The 16224-nt window shown below is 35.2% G+C and overlaps 1 protein-coding gene across 1 annotated transcript in view; it reads right to left on the bottom strand.

The window, feature by feature from the left end:
- The window catches only part of VPS13C (vacuolar protein sorting 13 homolog C), a 186969-nt gene that overhangs the window by 155310 nt on the left and 15435 nt on the right, over positions 1–16224 (bottom strand). The window contains 4 exon segments of the mRNA XM_051973796.1: positions 280–342; positions 13230–13331; positions 13999–14094; positions 15784–15826. Coding sequence (XP_051829756.1) covers positions 280–342; positions 13230–13331; positions 13999–14094; positions 15784–15826 — 304 coding nt within the window.

Here is a 16224-nt window from a genome sequence, read left to right as displayed (position 1 = left end):
ATGCCAGGGTAACTTTTTTTTACAACATTATCCCTTGCACTCGTCTCTGTTCCAATTTTTCCCCTCCCTCCCTCCACCCCCTCCCCTAGATGGCAAGCAGTCCTATATATGTTAGATATCATCAACCATAATTTCAAAACTCCAAAAGTTAAATTTTATTCCTATACTATCCAAAAGTATAACTCCACAATAACTGGGCTTTAACCCAAAAACACAAACATAAAAAAGTACTTATTTTTCTAATCAGAGAAAGTAATATAATTAATCATGCATACCCACCCGGCTTGATGTCCTTGTAAACAAAGTTCTCCAAGCCATATATGAACTCCCCTGAGTGTACTCCTGAATCCCCATGATAGCAATAATCAAAATGCAAGGTATTTTTATGAGATTGTTGAAGAAATTTACCTTTCAATCGATATACAACATATATTTAAATATAATTCATTGAATGAGATAAGATATATATACTGAACTAATGTATTTCTAAATAGATGAATTAGTTTAGTATAATCTCAATTCAGAATGTTTCATAAAAAAAAATATTCCTGTGGTTCTATTTTCATCAATTAAATAGAAGACTGAATAAATTTTATTTCAACAATTTAGGAATAAAGATATTCTGTATAACAGGCAAAATCCAAAGAGTAGCAAATTTACTGTGGCTAATGTTTTGCTGACTTTACTGACTGACAAACATACCTAAACAAAACTTTTTATACTTTATTTCTCATGGTGAAAAATGAAAAACTGGTAAGAAATAAATCTAGTTTTGATTCTACAACACAGGAATTTAGGTAAATTTAATTATCCAAAAAGAACAACAATTTCTTGAAAGGGAAAAGATTGACTCACTTGGGACATGAAAGAATTGAAAAAAACAAGAAAAATAATTAAGCTACAAGGATTTTTCAATAACATCATACAGATTTATACTGACCAAATTTGGTCCAGGAAAAGAGATGAGAAAATTTAATTATTAGCCCTCTCTTCTGAGGTGGGAGATTATGGATATGAGATAGCACAGTTGATTTTACTGAATTTTTTTTTCTTTCTTTTTAAAAATTTTTGTTATAAGGAATGTTCAGTTCTCTGCATCGAAAAGGAAGAAGGAAATAATTTCTGGAATGAAGGTGATGTAAAAATATATCAACAAAAAATAAGATTTAAAAGAAAAAAAAGAATTGCGTAATTTTTCCCTTCTCTCTAATTCTACCCACCACCATTTTCAGCCATCTCTCTATGTAGTGAAGACTTCAAACCACACTTTACTAAGATGCCAATCACCATGAAATCCCTCTTCTCCCCTCTATTCTACATTTCAAAGATCCTTAACATCACTCATTCTCTACTCTTTCACTTGAATTTCTGAGGAAAATGCGGCCTTTCTCTTCTTAGTGTCCATAAAAACTATTTCAAATGGTTTTTAAAATAAGCATTAAAAAAAATAGTTGGTAGAAGAAAAAATGACAACAAAGGGCCACCAGAGTCCATCAATAAAAGATCATCTTGATTCTTTTTCTGACAGAATTACTAAATCATATGGGTATAGTGTGCCTAGATTTTAGCTAAGCTTTGGTAAAATATGTAACAAAATTAATGTAGAAACAATAATACATTATGGTGAACTCTAAACTGGCTAGAGATGGGTGGACTCACAGAATTTCATCATCAACATGGCAAGGGGTCATTTACCCATGCATATGCTTTGTAAATAAAAAGCTTCAATTAAAAAAAAAAAAAAAAGGATGGTAAGGGGTCAGAAGTAAATTATTTCAGTTTAGCCCTATGTTATTTAACATTTTTAGTCAATGGCTTAGATTAAAGGCAAAGATAGCATGGTAATCTAATTTGCAGAAGACAGAAACCAGGAGGAAGAAAAAGGTAACATAGCAGACCACAAAATCAGCTGAGTGATATGGGTGACAAAAAACAATTCATACACTCGGGCTAAATAAAGAGGGACATACATTCCAGGAACAGGAAGGCACTGGCTCCATGGTGTTCTGCCCCCATCATGCCTTACAAGCACTAGGGCAGTTTATCGAACACGGACAAGGGAGAGAGTACTCAGAGGTCACAGAGGGGCAGGTATAGTCAAAGCTTGCCCTCAAGGTCTTATTCTCTCTCTCCCCTGTATCCCACCTACCATGAGGTCCCGTCACTCTCTATCATACATGGCTCTTCCTCCTGGCGGACACTGTCGCAGGCCCTCAACACTTCATGCCAAGTGCAATGACTTTCTAGGGGGCCTCTCTGCCTCCAGTCTCTCCATCAAATCCAGCCTCCACTCAACTCTCAAAGTGACCTTATAAAAGCTTAGGTCTAACCAAGTTACATACAGTCCCAATTCAGTGGGGCCCTGCTACCTCCATGTGTGGGAAAAAGATGAAGAACTTAACAGTTTAAGCATATATTGATCAGGGACTATTAACTAAAGCCTTAAAGGCCTCAGTTTAGGAAGCATATGGTTTTAGATAAGACCTGGACTATATTCTATTGTTCAAAGGACGACGCTGGTGAGAAAGCTATACATCTACTGTATTCCACTAACCAAATAGGGGAATAGACTAATGTGACCAATCAAACCATATAGAGGATGGGATTTTGGAGATTCTTTGTCTGAAATATATAAATATTGTGAATATTTTCAAGGATCTGGCCCTATTCTGCTGTGAAATTTTGCTTGCAGACCAGGGTGGGGTCCACTTTTTGAGATTCTAATAAATAATTCTGCTTTCCATGAGTAATCTCTGTAGTAGTCAATTTGGGTAGGTCTTTTCGTCCCAAACAGTTGGGGGCTCGTCCAGGATGGAGTCTTTGGGGGAGATGGTTGTGCATCCCAGACAGGGACAGGCGCTCACGGAGCAGTTTTCTTCATGCTCTTTAGCTCTGGGTGAGCAGCCTCCCTCCCTCTTAGATAACAACCAGAGGCAGAGATACTCAGTGGAAAGCAGAATTGAAGATTGAAGGAAGTAGAGTCCTGACTGGCCAGTGCAGTTTTAGAATCCACATGTGTTGGCTCAGTAAGCTCTCAGAACAATTTGGGGGTCTTATTAGCGGGATCTTAGGGAACCCAAGGAAATAGCCCTTGCTAAATTTTGTTGAATGCTGGACTGTGATAGGCCCCAGTGTTAAAGAACTGCCAAGGGAAGCTTCTGGGAAACTGCTGAACTTAATTTGGGAACTAAGTATGGGAAAGACACAGTCCAAAAATGAATGCCAGGACATTAGCTAGGGAATTCAAGATAAAAGGGAAAAATAGAGCTCTGCGTGTGTCTGTGTGTGTGTTTGTTTGCTGCACATTTTGTGTTCAGTGTTAAAAGTCAGCAAGCTCTTAAGAGATAAGAATTAAGCTTCTATGTTGCAGGTTTAGAAAAATATCAGGCTGAATTGCTCAAAGTGGAATTCATTCAGAGTAGTAATTCTTTCAGAGTGGCTCAAATCTTTTTCCCTCTGACTGCAGCAGCCTTTTGGGGAAAAGGGAAAAAAGAGGAAATAAAGACACAGATTGAAAGGAATCTGAAAGTTTGGAAAGTTGAAAAAAACATAGAAGAGCAGTGTGCTAACATTTAAAGAAAAGAAGTTTTAATAGAATATCTAGGCATTCTCTGTGAAGGCAGAGAAATGCACTAAATGGGCTTGGAAGTTTAGAGAAGCTTCATTTGGATTCTGAAAGGGAAGAATGTTCAAGGTGAAACAAATTTCTCTCAAGGGGTGGGGGTCCTAGAAAAAGCCCCTAGTCTGTTTTGCTGACTTAAAAGCTCTGTTAAGTTTTAAGAACAATGATTAAGAAATTTGGGGATTGGTTATTTTAAAGGTACTTAGTATAAAATTTGCTTGTGATATTAAACTTTTTAACCTGTTGTACTAATTTGTAAGTAAACAAAACTTGGCCATGTTAAACTGACAGGAAAGTTTTTCCCTTAAAGCAGTTTTCAGAGCCTGCTAGAGTAAAGGGCAATAAAACCTTATCTGATCCAAACTCAGGCAGGATAAAAACATTTGATTAGGAACTTCGGGATGATTCTGAAAATTGTGGGATATATTTTTTGTATAGCCTTTGCATGCTAGATTTGTTTATTATGAGTATAAGATCTTGGATTTGTTTGAATATTGATACCTTTATTACTAAAGAGGAAAGAAAGATATTTGTCTATTTTAAGAATGGGAAAAAACAGCCTGCTCTACTTAGAGGAAAGAGGAAAGAACAATACAATTCAAGCTTAGCCTGGCCTGGGCAATAAAAAACTCTGAAGATAAGATGCTAATTGCTGTGAAAAGATGGCAGAAAAGAAAAAAAAAAACTTTTTAAAACAGCTGTATTTAGTTTGATTCAGTATGTTACCTTCTGAGACATATAGGTTAACTTGTTAATATTGTAAGTTATGCTTTAAGGAGTTTTTTTTTAGCTATTCACTGTATTGTGAATCTTAAAAGTTCTAAAGGGAACTGAAAAGAATGCGAGTGATTTATGAAGGATTGTGAAGGATGATTTGTAGGAGTAAGTGGAAACTTGAATAATATCAAGAAGGAATCAGTTGGAAAAAAAAAGGAAATAAACTGATTACTTAAATCTTGAGATTCCTGTGTAGGAAACCGAGTGTGGGGAAGGGCAGCAGTGCAAAGGGCCTTTGTTCGTGCTGCAACTGAACTGCTGAAGAAGCAAGCTAACCTTTTAAAGGGACAGGCTGCTCTCATAGGGTGTTAATTGAGTGAATATTTGTGTCTTTGAAACATAATGGTCCTCTTGTTTAAGGAATATGATCATAAATGCTATCTATAATTTGAAATGGTTATTTCAAAAAGTTTAATTGATGTTTCTAAGAACTTTAAATAGGAAGTTTTAATTACCTATATTGATGCCAATTATTTAAAGGGGCTCTAAGGATAATAGTTTTTGCCTTCGTCCTTTTGAAAATGTTTTAGTTTGGGATTTTTCTGTGTATTAGATATTTTAAAAGCAAAATGATGGGCATAATATTCAATTTATGGAACATCTACTTGGGTATGTAAGAATTGTGTAAACATTCTGGGATAAATTTCTTACTGTTGAAAGTTTTACAATATGTAGATGATCTTCTTTTGGCAGAGAGAAAAAAGAGTGACCTTGTCCAAGTCACTATCAGTTTGTATTTAGGAGCACAGGGACTGAGAATTTCTCAAGACAAATTGCAATTTGTGAAACATAAAATATTTAGGTCATTGTATAAGTGAAGGGAAAAAGAAATTAGATCCTATAAATTACTTGAGAGAAAGAATACAAACAGTAAAGGTAAGGGACTGGCATACAGGGCATTGGTCACTAAAATTTTGACTAATCTTATGTTACCTAAGAACATGCAGTAATTCATGTGCAGGGGCACCAAAGAGGAGATTCATTTGAGACAAGGGGAAACTACTTTGTGGATGAGAAGGCGAAACGGGCTGGAGAAGGATGGACATGGAGGAAATGATGGTGCTAATTCTGGCATTTCTGCCTCAAATGCCTCCACCTTCCTTTACTCCAGAAGAAAAGCAGGAAATCCAAAGCCTTGGTGCTCAGGAAGATAAAGAGAGGCACTAGCTCCTCCCTGAGGACAGAGAGGTACTGACCACAGCAGGTATGAGATACGTACTCCAACATTTACATAAGAGCAGTCATTGGGATGTTCAAGACCTGTGTGATGTGGTGCTGACTACGTTGGTGTCACTGGCTTGTACACAGTAGCAGGCAACTTGTCAGCAGGTGTCCTGTTTGTCAGAAGATGAATAGGATGGTCCAATGACAAGTCCAACAAGGAGGAAGGTCCCCTTGTAGCAGGGCTTTCCAAAGCATACAAGTGGACTTTACCGAGCTGCCATCAGCGGGGAGTCTCAAATACCTGTTGATTGTAGTAGACCATCTGATCTCATGGGTGGAGGCCTCCCCCCTTGCCTGGGCAACTGCCTCAGCAGTCATAAAAGTACTCCTTGAGCATATCATTCCAGGATATGGGTTGGTGGAGCAGGTAGATTCGGACCAAGGCACCCAATTCACAGCTTAGATCTCCCAATCTGTGGTTCAAGCTCTAGAAATATCATGGAACTTACACATCCCATGGCATCCACCCTCAGATAAGGAAATTAAACAGCAACTGGCTAAATTTGCATTAGAGGACACAATTGCCCTAGACCAAGTGCCTTCCCCTTGCCTTATTAAGAATTAGACCAAATCCCTGAAGAGATGTGGGATTACCACTTTATGAATTATTGTATGGTCACCCTTATCCAAAAGGGATTTAAAATTCTCCCTTGGATCTGATATTTGAGACCAAGGATTTGTTTTTAAGGAAATATGTCATGTCTTTACTGCATGCAACATTTGAAAACTTTACAACTAAAAAGGCTTGTTGCTCAGACTCTTCCCATAGGATTCACAATGCATAAGTTCTAGCTAACAGATCAATTCAACTGCAAGCAGTCTTAGAGGTAACAACTAACCAAATTGCTCAGGTCCTTGATCTATTAGCTGATCAAGTCACTCAGACAAGAGAAGTGGTTTTATAACACAAATTAGTTTTAGATTATCTATTAGCAGAGGAAAGAAGGGTCTGTGGGAAACAAAATCTATCCACTTGTTGTATGCAAATTGATGACAAAGGACAAGTAGTAAAAGAAATTACCAATGTCAAATCCTCTTGACATCAGATACAGCAGTGCTACACAGAAAAGACGATGGAACAAGCATACTAGAATTAAAGGACCAGTGGACACTCCAAGGGTGTGGACTTCCAAACTGAATCCTGAGAATGAGCTGAGACAAACATTGAAAAGGAACTGATGTACATGTGAAATCTTGATAGTGGTATTGATCTGGGGTACCTTATTGGGGCATTGTCTAAATCAAACAGGTACAGGGCCATGGATGGGAGAGAGTAAGTGTGAATGGACTTTTACTCATTGGCTAGAGAGGGTAGATATTATAGATTGTAGTGAGTATAGAAACAGATGGAGCAAGTCAATACTGTTTGTAATGATGGGTCAGTGCTTAAGTGTGTCTACCAGCATTCATTAGGGGGTAATGAGGGATGTTTGAAGGAATTTAGTTGAAGCCTATTTGTCAAACACCCCGTAATCTATTCAAACTGGTGATGCTAATGGGTGGGGAGATGCCTGGCCTCCAGCACAGATTATCAAGGAATATGGACCAGTGACATGGGCCCAAGATGGTAGTAGGGGATATTGGACACTTATATATATTATAAACAGATTAATTCAACTGCAAGCAGTCTTAGAGATAACAACTAACCAAATTGCTCAGGCCCTTGATCTATTAGCTGATCAAGTCACCCAGACAAGAGAAGTGGTTTTATAACACAAATTAGTTTTAGATTATCTATTAGCAGAGGAAAGAAGGGTCTGTGGGAAACAAAATCTATCCACTTTTTGTATGCAAATTGATGACAAAGGACAAGTAGTAAAAGAAATTACCAATGTCAAATCCTCTTGACATCAGATACAGCAGTGCTACACAGAAAAGATGATGGACCAAGCATACTAGAATTAAAGGACCAGTGGACACTCCAAGGGTGTGGACTTCCAAACTGAATCCTGAGAATGAGCTGAGACAAACATTGAAAAGGAACTGATGTACATGTGAAATCTTGATAGTGGTACTGATCTGGGGTACCTTATTGGGGCATTGTCTAAATCAAACAGGTACAGGGCCATGGATGGGAGAGAGTAAGTGTGAATGGACTTTTACTCATTGGCCAGAGAGGGTAGATATTATAGATTGTAGTGAGTATAGAAACAGATGGAGCAAGTCAATACTGTTTGTAATGATGGGTCAGTGCTTAAGTGTGTCTACCAGCATTCATTAGGGGGTAATGAGGGATGTTTGAAGGAATTTAGTTGAAGCCTATTTGTCAAACACCCCGTAATCTATTCAAACTGGTGATGCTAATGGGTGGGGAGATGCTTGGCCTCCAGCACAGATTATCAAGGAATATGGACCAGTGACATGGGCCCAAGATGGTAGTAGGGGATATTGGACACTTATATATATTATAAACAGATTAATTCAACTGCAAGCAGTCTTAGAGGTAACAACTAACCAAATTGCTCAGGCCCTTGATCTATTAGCTGATCAAGTCACCCAGACAAGAGAAGTGGTTTTATAACACAAATTAGTTTTAGATTATCTATTGGCAGAGGAAGGAAGGGTCTGTGGGAAACAAAACCTATCCACTTGTATGCAAATTGATGACAAAGGACTAGTAGTAAAAGAAATTACCAAGGGCATTCGCAGGATAATTCATGTGCCTGTACAAGTTTGAAAATCCTTCACAAATGGCTGGTAGTCTTACTTTGATGGTGGCTGGTGGAAACAGCTCTTATTATATAGACTTATTGCAATCAGTAGTATTATTCTGTTGCCACTATGTTTACCCTGTATAATTACATTGGTAACAAGAATAGTTCAAAGATCACTGTCAAGAATCTTACATATAGAGGATGCCATTAAAGTGATGATTTTACAGAAAGAGGAATGGGAGGCAGTATCAGGGATGATCCAGATGAGGAGATTAACAAGCGATGTGTAGAGATGTGAAGTGAATTTAACCACAATGTTAGTTCTTTATGAGGAAATATATATATATACACATATACATATATATTTATGAATAACAGGGGGGAATTGTGTGGGGAAAAGGTGAAGAACTTACAGATTAAGCACATATTGATCAGGGACAGTTATCTAAAGTGTTAAAGGCCTCAGTTTAAGAAGTATGTGATTTTAGATAAGGCCTGGACTACATTCCACTGTCCAAAAGAGGATCCATGGTGAGGAAGCATGTAATTTTAGATAAGGTCTGGACTATATTCTATTGTTCAAAGAAGGACACTGGTGAGAAAGCTATACATCTACTGCATTCCACTAACCAAATAGGGGAATAGACTTATGTGACCAACCACACCATATCTCTAGAGGGTGGGATTTTGGAGGTTCTTTGTCTAAAATGTATAAATATTGTGAACATTTTCAAGGGAGTGGCTCTGCCCTGCTGTGAATTTGGCTCACAGACCAGGATGGGGTCAACTTCTCAAGATTCTAATAAATAATTCTGCTTTCCATGAGTGATTTCTAGAGTAGTCAATTTGGGTAGGTCTTTTTGTCCCAAACATCTGGCTTTAGTCAAACAAAATTTCCTCTTTGGCTTTTGAAGCCCTTCATAACCTGGCCCCTTCCTTTCTTTCCAGTCAACCCTCTATCTCCTAACCAAGCATTTTCACTCACAATTCCCACATAACTATCTGGTTTCCTTGGCTTCCTTCAAGTTTCAATTAAAATCTCACCTTCTCTAAGAAGCCTTTTCCAATACCCCTCGAGACCAGTGCCTTGCCTCTGAAATCACCTCCCATTCATCCTTTATATATCTGGCTTTTACATAGTGATTTGCATTTTGTCTTTCCCATTATACTATACATTATATATTTCTTGGGGGAAAGGGGCTATTTTTGTCTTTCTTTTTAACCCCAGTATTTAGCACAATACCTGGAACAAGTTTTTGATAAATGTCTGCTGACCTGATTTGAAATGACAGCTATGCTCAATTATTTCAAAAAGTATCATTTAAAAGAAGGTTTTGAATTGTACCATTCAGTCCCAGATGGTAAAACTAGGAACAGAGATAGAAAATAAAAGGAGGCAAATTTGGTCCAGAACAGCTCTCTAACAATCAAAATTATACAAAAATAGAATGAGCCATCCTGTGGTTGTGGGTTCTCTTCTTTGGTGTTAATGCAGAAACCACATGACTACTTGTCAGCTATGCTGTACAGATTTCTTTCATATAGGGGATAGACAAGGAAGGTGCTTTTAACTTTTAACTCTCAAATTCTGTGATATTAAGTATAATATCATATATAATAGAAGTGGGTAAAATTATTATAAATTAGAAATGTTCCTTGTCTTCAAAAGGCTTTAGTGTAGTTCTTTTCAAAACGCTATAATTTCTAAATCAAAATTTTAGACCTGGTGAATGGAAAAGATTAAAATTTCAAATGCCTTTGCTCATGTTTTTGTAATCACCTGAATAAAAGTATTTTGATTTTCAATTTATTGGTGAAATAATTTTCTTAAAATGCCAACAGAATGTTTACAGATTAACTGTTGATATCATATGATATTAATGAGCAGAAATAAGAATATACATTTCAACAGTAATTCTGTGCCTTAGGCAAAGGTTTGACATTTCTCTCTTCCCTTTCCCCAAAATATGAACATTTTTCACATCTTAAACTTTTGTTTATTTCAAGTTAGAAACATGGCAGTAGGAGTGCAATTAGTTTTATACATATAGAAATTTCTGGCACCAAAAGTATGCTCATTTGTGCTTTAAAAAGTAATAGTAAAAAGTATATCTCCATTAACTGAACAACCACAATTTCAAAGGATTCATGATAAAATATACTATCCACACCTCCAGATAGAGATATGATAAACTCAAGAGTGGAGACAAGCACATGAGTGAGGGGTGGGGCTGGAAGCCACAAGGGAACAGAGCAAAGAAATGGTTAAGATAAAAATTGGTTTTACTTACACACACAGACACAGACACAGACACAGACACACACACACACACACACACACACACACACACACACGTTTTTCTTGCTTCCTTAATGGGGATGGGGGGTAGAAAAGAGAGAGAGAATTCAGAAATGAAAATAAGATAAAATAGAATTAAAAAAAAAAAAAAAGAAAGAAAATTTGCCAATTAAGTAGGGACCACAAATCCATGCACCTATCTCCTTTTTATAAAGGACTTTTTCCATTTATATATCTCAAAGAGTAACATTAAAGCAAATTTTACTTTCTAAATTTAGTTAATATTATTCCAGCAACCAAAATCCCCATTGGTTTTATAATACTGCTATACTTATTCAAATTATACAAAAATTTTATTATCCATACTAAATGGTTAAGTCAGTCATTTTTCATGTTCCCTCTCACAAACTTAAAAGCATTAGAAGTCTTAATTGTAGAAGCTGTAGCATTTAGAAACCTTAATTTAAAAAAGTCCTTAAGCCTATATAAAATATAGGATAGATAAGTGCTTTAAGAATGACAACTAAAACATGAATTCCCAGGATAAGAGAATGTACCATGCATATCTTTACAACACAGTAGAAGTGTTTAATATTTTTCTTTAAAAATCTCAAAAATTATAACCTCCATCCACCTATCACTTGCTAGGTATGAAATATAATTCTGAAGATGAGAAAGAAATAAAAAGAACTTTCAGACATAACAGGAAAAAAATTTGATTTGTTCACTTTCATATAAAAAAAATGGAATTTCAAAGTTTTCCAAATTATTCTTCCTTCCACTGATTCAGAAAATGTTAGAATTGGAACACATCTCAAAGCAAAGGTTTTTAACATTTTATATCATGAAGCATTCTGGCAGTCTATGGACCTCATCTATGAGTACTATATTTAAATGCAGAAAATAAAATACGCAGCATTGCAAAGGAAACCAACTGAAATATATTTATCAATTTTTTAAAGTGCAAAAAAACAGGTTAAGAATTCCTTTTTTTAAAAATGTGAAAATCATGGTTACACAAATAGTAAACAGGAGAGTCAGGACAAAAAAACCCTTCCTGAAAATAATGCCAGTGCTCTTTCTACCAGACCAAGTCACAGCAAGTGTAGAAAATGTACTATCTGGATAGAAGTTAATTCTAATGAAGCAAAAATAGGTCATTAAGGAAGAATGTGAATAGGAATAGGCATATTCACTTGTAGAGAAAAAAAATAAGGACTTCAATTATTATACTTGGAAAATAAGTGAGAAAGGTAGAGCGAATGGCATCCCAAAAATAGGGATTTCAGACGAATGTAGAAGGTATCTCAAAATAATTTACTAATTTGGAATATCTCAAAGGGTTATAAAATTGTGCATAATCTCTGATCTAGCACTGCCACTACTAGAGCTATATCTCAAAGGGATAATGGAATAGGAAATAATAAAATAATTTTTAAAAAGGGGAAAAATCCATAAGAGCAAAAATGTTTGAAACAGCTTTTTTTTTTTTTTTTAAATGGACAAGGAAATGGAAATTGGATGCCATTCAGGTGGAAAATTATTGAAAAATAGTATATGAAAGTAATGGAATATTACTGTTTCATTAGAAATGATGAGCAGGCTGATTTCAGAAGAGCTTGGGAAAGACCTTCATGAAATGATATTAAGTGAAGTGAGCAGAACCAGGAGACCATCATATATGGTAACAACAATATGCAGTGGACTTGGCTCTTCTCAAGTGGACTTGAATGCGATGATTCAAGACAATTCCAATAGACTTGGAATGGAAAATATTTTCAATATTTAGGATATGAAATATATCCTAAGGCACTTACACTACAAAAACTGTCTTTAAGAACAGAGAGGAGGGAAGAGGACAAAAATTGGGAATACAAAGTTTTACAAAACTATATGTAAATCATTTTTTACATGTATTTGGAAAAATAAAATATTTTAAAAATTTATAGCTCAGACCCACCTCCAAGTCAAGGGGCAAAGTTTATTATAACTATAATTAATGCCAATTAAAGCAAGCTAAATTCTAAAAGAGGGAGATAGCAAAGAGCAAGAAGCAAGCAGGTAATTTATAGAGAAAAGTCAGAGAAATCAAGTATTTCACATCATTAATATGTTAATTTTATGGCTTAGCAATAAAGTTGAAGAATGATCAGATTCTTACTTTGTGGGGCAAGTGCCCTAATTCATCATAGTTCCCTGGGTAGAACTCAAGGTCAGGGAAAGGGCAAGAACCTTTCAGAGATGTTTTTTTAGATTTGATATGTTACTAGATCAAGTGGCAAGTATCCAATTTTGTACTGACCCTGTACACTTTAGACACCTCATCATTGATGCTTATTAGCTTCAAGCATCCTGTTATCACTGGCCAATAAGCTATTATATGACACCGGCAATCTTTTGGACTCAGCATCCTGACGGTACAAGGTAAACTAAGGCAGAGTAACTCTAAGGAAAGAAATACATCATTCCTAAGTCAAGTTAGCTTAGGGTATGTATTATATCATTCCCATGGCCAACTAGCCTGGGGATTATCACTACATCATTCTTAAAGGCTGTACCACATCAAGAATAATATATAAAAACTAAATTATCTTTATAGACATAAAAAAAAAAAATCTAAGTTGCTAAATATTGGAGCAAAAGTGGCAAATACCTTTCTCAGCAGCTTTTTGTAAGGCTTCTTCAATTCTTGATAGATCTCTCTGTTTAATTTCCTGTAGGTATTTTTCTTCTTTTCCAGCATCATATTTGATACCTAAAGATACAACATTTATTTTAATAACATAGTTATAGTACAATTAAATGATAGCACTTCTAGGAAAGAAACAAAGTCAATATGCATGCAAAAAAATTTTTTTTTCAAAATAGGCCATACAATTGTCAGTTTATTGGTAATTATCACTGATTCCATAAGAATTGAATGCACTGCACAAGCAACTTCTATAAGCATATGGCACAAGTAGGGTTACTTGACATTGTGAAAAAAATAGTACCCCCTGAATTATTGCATAGAACCATCCCTATTAAAGATCCTTCCTATGTGATGTGCATGCAAATTTTTAAAGACTAATTTCAAAAACAGAAAATTGAAAAGAAACTTAAATAAGAAAAAAGATTACCTTTAATCAGAAATTTATATAGAAGCACTAGGAAAAAAAAATTTTTGTCTTTTTTCCACAAAAATTAAGATAAACCTATCTATTTTATTTTAATAGAAAAGTTTAATAACATGCATTTATTAATAAAAAATAATTATAATAAATAATTGAAACAATTTTGCCTGGTAAAATGTAAAAATACTTCATATTTGTAATTAGTTCCTTTTTAGAATCGTCTATTTTTAGAAATATCAATCTATGGAACTAACAATGTTTCTAATTCACCATGATGTAAATCAATAGTTAAATAATAAAATAACTTACTAGCTCCAGGGACAACAAGTAGATACAATCCTTCTAAAGTTGCAACAACTGCTTCCCCATACAAATTTTTCCAAGGAATCTTCAAAATAAGTTTATCTAAAGAAAAATAATTTTAACCTTAAAATTTTTAACTATTGAAATGACACACATTTCTAAACCTTCATTGAAGAGAAAATAAATCCTCTATTTTTTTTTTCTGACAAAGCTACCATCAATATAATGAACATCTCCAAAACTCATAGAATTTACTCCAAGAAATAAGATAAATATTCATCTCACTAAGTGACAAAGTACAAAAAAGACAAGAATTCACACTCGAGGGGAGGAAGTGGGGGAAGGGGAAGGAAGAAAGATAGATCTTTGACCAGAAACAGAGTGGCTATCAAAGTCAGACAACTTCCTGGAAAAAAGGCTGTTAAGATCATTAGTAAAGGCATACTGACACAAGGAAACTATCAACAATTTATTTTATGCATTTTTACATTATTCTGGGAAATGATATAAAAGCCTAATGCGAAAAGACACCCCCCCTCACAAATGTACGCGCGCGCACACACACACACACACGCACGCGCGCAACACGACAAAAATCCCTGTTTTTGGAAGAATAAAAAGTAGAGCAATTAGGACTCTTTGAAGGATTCTGCGCTAAGAAATCAACCTATACTTAAAGGTAAGAGAAGTGGCGGTATCTAATAGTTGATATGAAAAAGATTGGAGGATCTTCGTAGACTTGAAATGTATCACAAGTCCACAGGGCAAGATAGCAGTGAAAGAAAATGAGATGTTGGGCTACATTGAGAGGCACAGTGTTGAGATAAAGGGAGGTGGCAGTACAACCAGGCTGAGACCATAGATGGACGGTTACATTGGTTCTACATCCCAAATTTTAGGAAAGGCAAGCTGTAAAGCATTCAAAAGAAAGTTCACCATATTGGTGAAGCTCCTAAGTATCATATCATATGAGGCCTAGTTGAAGGAACTGAGGGTTTATTACCTAAAGGATAAAACTTTTAAGTAGGGACATGATAAGGGTCTTCAAGTATATGAAGTACGAAAGGCTTTTTTCCTGCTTGGCTCCAGGGAGTCAAGAAAAGAAAAGAAAAACTCCCTGCCTTCAAGGAATATATTCCATTGGATACAGAAGAGAAGATTCTTCTTCAGGGTAAAGTTGAACTTTCGCCTTTAAGGTCTCTTCCAAGTCTTTAAGAATCAATCTTAAGTTAACATACCATTGGGAGATTCCTCCAATATAAATTTCAATTTATTTGTGGATTATCAAAAGACAACAGCTTTACAAAAAGAATGCCAACTTACCAAAATTCTTCTTCTATATCAAACTATATTATAAAAACAGAGGTGAGAAAAGCTGAACAAAGCATTAAAAATAAAAAATGAAATAAATTAGAAAATAAGAGGGAAAGCCTATATGTTAAATTCCAGAGGCTTATATGATAGATTTAAATTCTATTGTTTTTTCACTATGAAAAGTGGGGGAAAAAATCCTCCTGAAAATGTAGGATCAATTTTTTTTTTAAATGAAATTATAAGAAGTTACTGTAACATATTATTTTCTCTCACTCTGTAGGATATTTTTTCAGACTCTATTCCACCAATACATTTCCAAAAAAGAATAAAATATGCTGTTTTCTCAAATAATAATTAGAATCTGCCTAGGACCCTTCAGAATTATGTTCAAATTTTTAAAAAGAATGGAGTACAGAACTACAAAACAGTTTTTATCTAAGGTCTGAAAATAGTTCAAGTGAATTTTGAAAATCTTACCTATTTGGCCAGCTTTTACTTTAAAGGGAACATCCAATTCACTCTTTAAAAGGAAAAAAATGAGATCAATCTTTATAAAACAAAATTTCAAAAGTTTAATTAAATAAACCAACAACAAAAACAATAGCATATTTGGAAAAAAATTAAAACCAAAATATTTAGGTTTTGTCCATAAGAGATATCTTTATAGAAAGTGTAAACATACATTATTAGAGAAAAAAATCAAGGACTAAGATAGAGACTGGACCTGTGACATCATTGATAAAAGGAATTTCCAGGTGAGAAAACTCCTTCCACTAATGTAGGGAATTAAATCAGTTGCCCAGGGTCACAGAGCCATATACATAAGAGGCATGGCAAACATGATCTTTCAAACACATTATTAAAATCAGAGAAAATTTTGGAATTAGAAGCATTGTTTCATATTTTATTTCTAGTCCC

Source organism: Antechinus flavipes, chromosome 2, assembly GCF_016432865.1.
Source record: "Antechinus flavipes isolate AdamAnt ecotype Samford, QLD, Australia chromosome 2, AdamAnt_v2, whole genome shotgun sequence".
NCBI classification, from domain to species: domain Eukaryota; kingdom Metazoa; phylum Chordata; class Mammalia; order Dasyuromorphia; family Dasyuridae; genus Antechinus; species Antechinus flavipes.
The sequence above is the reverse complement of the archived record's forward strand: the minus strand, read 5'-3'. Positions and strand labels throughout refer to the sequence as shown.